The 7,981-nt window shown below is 34.8% G+C and overlaps 1 protein-coding gene across 1 annotated transcript; it reads left to right on the top strand.

The window, feature by feature from the left end:
* Positions 1–1,582: 1,582 nt before the first annotated feature.
* On the top strand, positions 1,583–7,862 carry meiob (meiosis specific with OB-fold). The gene is made up of 14 exons (XM_087785009.1): positions 1,583–1,657; positions 1,866–1,937; positions 2,000–2,057; positions 2,144–2,275; positions 3,120–3,192; positions 3,261–3,458; positions 4,241–4,339; positions 4,408–4,460; positions 4,615–4,710; positions 6,258–6,350; positions 6,425–6,569; positions 6,638–6,824; positions 7,415–7,501; positions 7,562–7,862. Exons 2-14 carry the CDS (start codon positions 1,881–1,883, stop codon positions 7,673–7,675), a joined length of 1,392 nt encoding a protein of 463 aa, XP_087641135.1. The 5' UTR covers positions 1,583–1,657; positions 1,866–1,880; the 3' UTR covers positions 7,676–7,862.
* The last annotated feature ends 119 nt before the right edge of the window (positions 7,863–7,981 follow it).

The raw sequence follows: 7,981 nt of genomic DNA, 5'->3' as shown, positions 1-7,981 counted from the left end.
TTAAACTAAATGAAATCTCTTTAAAAAACAATCGGGATTTATTCCACAAAAAAAAAAAGAAAATTTGAAATTAAATAACAAAAGTACGTGCCAGAGGAATTAGCTGTACTCGAGAAAATCAATTTATCATTCAATATCAACGTAAATTAAATGGGTTTTATTTGTTCATATGTGAAATGTGTCTTCTCTAAACTGCCAGAGCTGTAAAGAAGGAGCTCTGGAGCTGTGGGTTGCAGACCTCTGATCTAGAGCCAAAACGGAGGAATAGAACTTCATGCAGCAAATATATTAAAAGTGGTTCTTTACTATTCCAGGAAATGTTGAAAAAGTGACTCTTTTCAGCTGTTTTCACACAACTTGCGTTCAGCAGTCCAAAGCGTGTGTCGGGTGATTGATGGTCCATCAGCAGAAGCTGAGAATTCACCATGAATTAATCATTTATTTGATAGTGCGGCTGTGATTAATGGACTCGCAAAAAAAAACACAAGTCTCCCAAAAAATTGAACGACATTTGAATACATTTGAATAACGCTCCCTAGGAAACCGAGTGAAGAATCGATCCCTCCACACGACTGAGGTTTAATCACTTCAGCTTCACATTATACAGTTTTGAACAGACTCCATCAATAACACCAGGACTGACGTGAGGCAGACGTGTTGACTTTGAATCACTGACGATGGCAGGTCAAGAGAAATGCAGTTATTTGTGGAAAAAGTGTAAGAATGTTGTGTTACTTACTTATAATAATAAATTGTCTACTTTTATAATAACCTATTAAGTTACCCCCATTATAGATCTGATATTCACTTTTTATTTTTGTTTTCGTTTTTAAATGACCTTAACAGAAATAAAGAATAATTTACTACTGCTTCCCTTCAAATTATATATACTGTATATATATTTAAGTTGCCGTCAAGTTTTCCTTCTAATTTTATGAGGGCTTCCTCTGGGAACCTCCGTTTCCTGCTTCAGACCAAAAACATCAAGGGATTACTTAATGAATCGAGATTAGGGGTCTCATTGGATGAGAGCAGGAAGTGGTTACCATTTGTTTGCCAACATTTAATCTTTTTTTATCTGTTATGTGGACTTTTAAAGTTATTTTTTAATGTTCTGGTGCTAGCGTTCATTTTCTTGTTCTATCATGAATTGTTGTTTGTAAATTCATAATTAATTTATAATTGTTTACATCTTACGAAAACAAAAGTGTTGTTATTATGTTATTGTTTATTATTGTTTTTCCTAATTTTTCATTTATTACTGTTTTATTTTGCGTACTTTATTTCCTAATATATTGTGTATGTATGTTTAATCATCCTTTTCTTTTGAACTGCTAAATAAAAAATCAAATTCCCCCATTGTGGAAAGAATAATTTTGAAAAACTATTTTGCATCCTCGAAATACATTTATAGTCACAAGAAAAATAAGTTAATAATTATTGCAGTCACATAATTACAACTTTATAAAGCAGTAAATCCTCATCAATAATTTATATTTCTGACGGCACTTGAATCGTTCTAATGAGATACATAAAGTATCGCGTGATTTCGCTGTTAGTGTGAGAAGAGCCTAACTAGCAAGTTTAAGAGTTCTGAAGAAAAATCAAATAAATAGATAAACAATAGCTTTTGGGTAAGTTAAAAGTAAGTTGCTAGGTGAGTTTATATATCACTTTAACTATAATGCTTGCTTGAAATATGTTGTGTTTATTTGCTATGTGTATAAATAATCATTACGTTATTATTAAGTGTTGGGAAATGAGACTATGCTAAGCTAAATGCTAGCTCACTCACGATAAAAATGTAAATAAATAACTTGATGCTTTTTTCCTATAATTCTAAAATAACGCATTTATATTTATAGTCACAAAAGCTGAACATGGCAGATCAATACTGCATCGCCATTTCTGAGTTGCACCCAAACTTCTCTCACCCAGTAAGTATCGTAGGTTTCTATGTTTTCACAACATTTTTAAACTTGTTGTTATTTCTTTTCAGAAGATAATCGGTATCATCATCGGGAAAAGTGACGTTAAAAGCTTCCCAGACAGAAGAAGTCAGTTTTCTTTCATCCTCTTGTTCAACAGCCCCCTCTTCTGGAGGAGGAAACATAAACTGTTCTTCTCTGTGTCTTCCTTCCAGATGTTGGTGTGGACAGATTTACATTCAGCTTCACCATCAAAGACTCTCCTGACTTCTTCATCAATGCTACTGCCTGGGGGAGCGACGGCTTCATCACCCGGCTGTCGAGCAGCTTTGCAGTACGAGACTGTGGTGAGATGGGCGTCAATTAAATGGAGGAACTTATCTGTGACTTCGCAGTGGAACCAAAATAAAAGTAAACAATAGCCTTGTCGAAATAAAAACATGTCGATAACTTCATATGAATTATTTTTATTTAAGAATATACAGTATAACTATATGTAGCTGACAAACATAAAGACTAAACTTGTTAAATATAAATATTATCCTACTAAAGCTACATTAAATCTGAAACATTTTTCAATATACAATGAAAAATTAATTCTCAGTGTGGATTTCTTAACAAATGGAGAGACAATACTCAAGGAAAAACTGAATTATGTTTTCTTTAATACACTTTTAAATGCCATTAATGTTGTCTTACTATTGGATTACACATTTGTATACTCTTTAAGATGTATTTAAATTTAAATTTAGTTGTTGTTTTTTAAGTATTTATTTGTACAATTTCTTTTTACAATTGAATTCAATAATTTTTATATTGAACTGTTGAGTTTATTTATTTTTTACATAATTAAATAGAAAAAGTCGAATGTTTTCAAAATAAATTAGTTTAGAGTCTGATTCTAATTCTAATAATTCAAACATCAATCATTGTTTATTCAATATTTTTAAATGTATAGCCTTTTAATCTAATTAGAAAAAATATAAGAACTAGATACCAAAATATTCATATTGAATAAAAAAACAAATTCAACCTTTTCATGTACAGATTTTTAATTCAATTATTTAAAAAGTATATAGTTAAATGTTCAACAATCAACATTTCAATAAAAAATGCCAAGTTCTAAAATTTGAAATGTTAAATTTAACTACTGAGTATTCTGATCAAACTGATGTACTTCCATATTTTCAGTCACAATCGAGAACCCCCTCGTTTCCAGCAAAGACCCAGAGAAAGGGGACAAGTTCTGTCCCTCCACACCGAGGTCTGAAGTCGACTAAGTTATCAAGAGACTGTTTTTAACTTTCTAAGTTACTGGTGTTGTTCTGTCAGTCAGTACAGGCTGACGGTGACGGAAGCTCACAGTCAGGTGTGCGTGTGTGAAGATATGGACACAGTGGACCGGTTGCTGCCCCTCATCCACCTTCCAGTCAAGGACCCCAGAGACTTCTACTCTTTAGGAGACATAGTGGCCAACGGACAGAGTCTTGATGGAACACTGATAAATATCCTAGCTGCAGTGAAATCAGTGAGCCTTCTTCCTCTTTTATTTTTTTCTACATGTGTTGTTTTACTTCCTACAATGGTTTTAATTATCCTTCATTGATTTTAATTTAATGATGAATTAATTTATGTACTATTTCTATATGTAGTGTATAGTAAATACACTATATCTTACACTATGACATTTTGTTTTTGTTTTTTTGTTGTAGAAATCCAATTACATGATTATAAAAATGTTTGTAATCTACATTGTAAATGTTAAATAATATGTTTTTACTGTATAAGGTAATTAATTAGACTCAACGACCCTTTAAGTAAAACACTAGTAGCAATTACAATTACTTTCCTTCAGACCCGTCACATTGAGAATAATTTATTTTTAGATACAATTAGGAAAAGGTGACAGATAAATTCACAATAATTAATTCTCTGTCGTATACATACAGCAACTCTTATCAATTATAAAATGCGATCTTGGACAATTTTCAGTTTTCAGAAACTCCTTTAAATGTATTTAATACATTTCCAGCTTTAAGATAACAATTGTCTAATTTAATCAAAAGATTTTTAACTAGAATCAAACTATTATCAACTGTTATTAAACAATTTTCAACTGTAATCAAACAAATGTCAACTGTAATAAAAACCATTTTCAACTATAATCCAACAATCTTTAACTGTAATTAAACTATTTTTACTTACCACAATAATGTAACATGTACATTCCCTCAATATAAGTAAGTTTTATTTGTACAGCACCCTTCGAAGACCAACGTGAATAATGTCATGCGATGTTGTTTGTTACATGTCGGGGAGCTAAAACAGTTCACCACCTCGGATGGACGTCAAGGTCAGAGGCTGGAGTTGAAGCTCTTCGATGATCTGGTTCCCTCATTTCCTCTCGTCTGGTCAGCCTCGTTCATGAGTGAATTAAGACGGACTTGTTCATACTTGTGACTTACTTTGTTTCCTCCAGCTGGGACAGAGAACCTATTCAGCTCGTACACACACTGACATCCAAAGAGACGGGTAGGTTAACCGCCGTGTCTCAGATCCAGCCATGGCCTGTATTTGTTTGTCTCGCCTGTCGTGTCTTATTAGTTCTCGCTCAGCCCTGCGTGGTTATTCCAGGAGAAATTGTGTTTATGTTAACCCGCTGTTGTTTTAACTCAATTTCCATCAGTGCTCTTCATAGCCGATGCAAAGATCAGCTTCGACAAGTTTCGAAACGGCATGACTGCATCTGTCAGCTCCAAAACCATCATTACTGTCAATCCTGGTGAGAGGAGTCATGCATACACAAGATCTAAAGATTATGAAACATCAGCCCTTTATGTTTCCTATTTCTTCTCTGTGTCCTCCTGTGTTTCCTGCTTCCTCTCTGTGTCCTACTATGTTTCCTACTTCATATCTATGTCATTTTGTGTTTCCTATTCCTCTCTATTTTTCCTACCTCATCTCTGTGTACTACTATGTTTCCTACTTACTCTCTATGTCCTTTTGTGTTTCCTACCTTATCTCTGTGTACTACTATGTTTCCTACTTACTCTCTATGTCCTTTTGTATTTCCTACCTTATCTCTGTGTACTACTATGTTTCCTACTTACTCTCTATGTCCTTTTGTGTTTCCTACCTTATCTCTGTGTACTACTATGTTTCCTACTTACTCTCTATGTCCTTTTGTGTTTGCTACCTTATCTCTGTGTACTACTATGTTTCCTACTTACTCTCTATGTCCTTTTGTGTTTCCTACCTTATCTCTGTGTACTACTATGTTTCCTACTTACTCTCTATGTCCTTTTGTGTTTCCTACCTTATCTCTGTGTACTACTATGTTTCCTACTTACTCTCTATGTCCTTTTGTGTTTCCTACTTCCTCTCTGTGTCCTACTATGTTTCCTACTTTATCTCTATGTCCTTTTGTGTTTCCTACCTCATCTCTGTGTACTACTATGTTTCCTACTTACTCTCTATGTCCTTTTGTGTTTCCTACTTCCTCTCTGTGTCCTACTATGTTTCCTACTTTATCTCTATGTCCTTTTGTGTTTCCTACCTTATCTCTGTGTACTACTATGTTTCCTACTTACTCTCTATGTCCTTTTGTGTTTCCTACTTCCTCTCTGTGTCCTACTATGTTTCCTACTTTATCTCTATGTCCTTTTGTGTTTCCTACCTCATCTCTGTGTACTACTATGTTTCCTACTTTATCTCTATGTCCTTTTGTGTTTCCTACCTTATCTCTGTGTACTACTATGTTTCCTACTTACTCTCTATGTCCTTTTGTGTTTCCTACTTCCTCTCTGTGTCCTACTATGTTTCCTACTTTATCTCTATGTCCTTTTGTGTTTCCTACCTCATCTCTGTGTACTACTATGTTTCCTACTTACTCTCTATGTCCTTTTGTGTTTCCTACTTCCTCTCTGTGTCCTACTATGTTTCCTACTTTATCTCTATGTCCTTTTGTGTTTCCTACCTCATCTCTGTGTACTACTATGTTTCCTACTTCCTCTCTGTGTCCTACTATGTTTCCTACTTTATCTCTATGTCCTTTTGTGTTTACTACCTCATCTCTGTGTACTACTATGTTTCCTACTTCCTATCTGTGTCCTACTATGTTTCCTACTTTATCTCTATGTCCTTTTGTGTTTCCTACCTCATCTCTGTGTACTACTATGTTTCCTACTTACTTTCTATGTCCGTTTGTGTTTCCTACCTCATCTCTGTGTACTACTATGTTTCCTACTTACTCTCTATGTCCTTCTGTGTTTCCTACTTACTCCCTGTGTTTCCTACTTCATCTTTGTGTCCTTCTGTGTTTCCTGATAGACACCAGAGAGGCTGGTCTACTGTATCGGTATGCGAAGGAGGCTTCTGAGTCCGGTGCCCTTGAGCAAGATGAAAAGCCAGAGGATATGCCCGGTACGGTAAACGATAAAGCTCGTAAATAAGTCCTCTAAAAGTATTTGAAGACGTGAGTGATTTCTCACCCACAGTGGAATCCATCAGTGACGTCTACACTGTGACTCAGCTGAAGCACAAGAGCAAAGAAACTTCTGAGGTGTTCTTTGGCATCACATATGGCTTCATCACCAGGCTGGACTTGGATTCTTCAGTGTCTAGAATCATCAAGACACGGTGGTGAGTCAAGGCTGACACCTCTGAACAAACCCCAGGTCACTACTCAACCCTGCTTTTCTGGGGATCAGCTCAAGGTGTAAGACTCTGGTGACTGAAGACATGCAGATCTGCTCCAACCAACTGTGTCCAGGGAAAGGTCAGGTCTTCTCCTTCAATACAGACTTTGACCTCCTGATTGACATCACTGACCACACTGGGACTCTGACCGCCTGCATCCTGAGGAGTCCAGAAGCTGAGAAGACACTCGGTTGCACGGTTTGTATCTTTTGACCCCAAGACGTTCTTACCGGGTCTGGTTATGACCAAACGTTAACAAATGTATATCGAAGTATATCATCAGAGAAACCAAGTGGTTTAAGTCTGAAATAAAGAGATATATTAGATTTTTTATCTGTGATTAAATCATTTTAACTGTAATCAAATATTTTTCAAATTTAATCAAACAATTTTAAAATTTAATTCAACAATTTTAAACTGTATTTAAGCAATTTTCAAGTTTAATCGAACAATATTTAAATATAATCAAACAATTTACAACTAATTAAACAATTTTCAAATTGTATTTAATCAAACAATACACTATAATCAAACATTTTTTAAATCCAATCAAACAATTTTCAGCTGTAATCAAAAAATTAATACCACCTTTCAGATGACGATGTTTTTACAAAAATAAAGAACGTTTTATAACAATTATAAACAATTTCCTAATGACCAGAATGTTAACTATGCACTTATTTTTGTTGGTTTGTTTGTTCATTTTTTTTTTATTATTATTTATTTATATCTTACAAAGCAAAGGCCCTAGTTTTGATGACAAACTAAAGTAAATATTGCTCCCACAGAAAGAAGAGTTCACCAGCATGACTGATGACGAGCGAACAGCCATGAAGTGGACTTATCTTCTGGAGAGATGCAAAGTATATGTGAAGGTATCATTCATGGATCCACAAGGCTTCCAGGACCACCAAATTGAATTGATTTTTTCCCAGGTTACTCCCTCCTCTAAACTGAAGAGTGGAGTCAGAGGAGCGGTCCTGGACTGTAGACTTGCTGACCCAGAGGAGGTGAAACACCACATGGCTGCTCTGCTGCAGCAGGACTGAGACCTGGACAGAGAAGCTTCTTTTTGTTCTTGTTTCTGTTCAATATCCAGTTGGTTTTCTAAACTGTTATGTTAATGTTTATTGCAGATGGTTGTTTATTTTTCAATAAATATAATAACTTACCTGCCAAGAATAGTAATGCATCACATTCAAATATATATATATATGAATCATCATATATGAATGAATTTATAATCTATTTTTTAGACCTGTTTCGGACGAACATCCAAATAATTTGACTTCTGCTTTAATAAAGAAACAATAAACGTGTTTGTACGATCTTAGTTCTACACTAAGTAGAGGATG

This window comes from Callionymus lyra, chromosome 2 (genome assembly GCF_982586985.1).
Source record: "Callionymus lyra chromosome 2, fCalLyr1.hap1.1, whole genome shotgun sequence".
NCBI classification, from domain to species: domain Eukaryota; kingdom Metazoa; phylum Chordata; class Actinopteri; order Syngnathiformes; family Callionymidae; genus Callionymus; species Callionymus lyra.
This window is presented reverse-complemented; position numbering and strand designations above follow the sequence as displayed.

Bases quoted from the DNA above. Each gene is read 5' to 3' on its own strand.
- meiob (XM_087785009.1), top strand. From the start codon at position 1,881: ATGGCAGATCAATACTGCATCGCCATTTCTGAGTTGCACCCAAACTTC. The intron at 3,193-3,260 runs GTCTGAAGTCGA...TTGTTCTGTCAG, and splicing joins TTCTGTCCCTCCACACCGAG to TCAGTACAGGCTGACGGTGA. The intron at 4,461-4,614 runs GTAGGTTAACCG...AATTTCCATCAG, and splicing joins ACTGACATCCAAAGAGACGG to TGCTCTTCATAGCCGATGCA.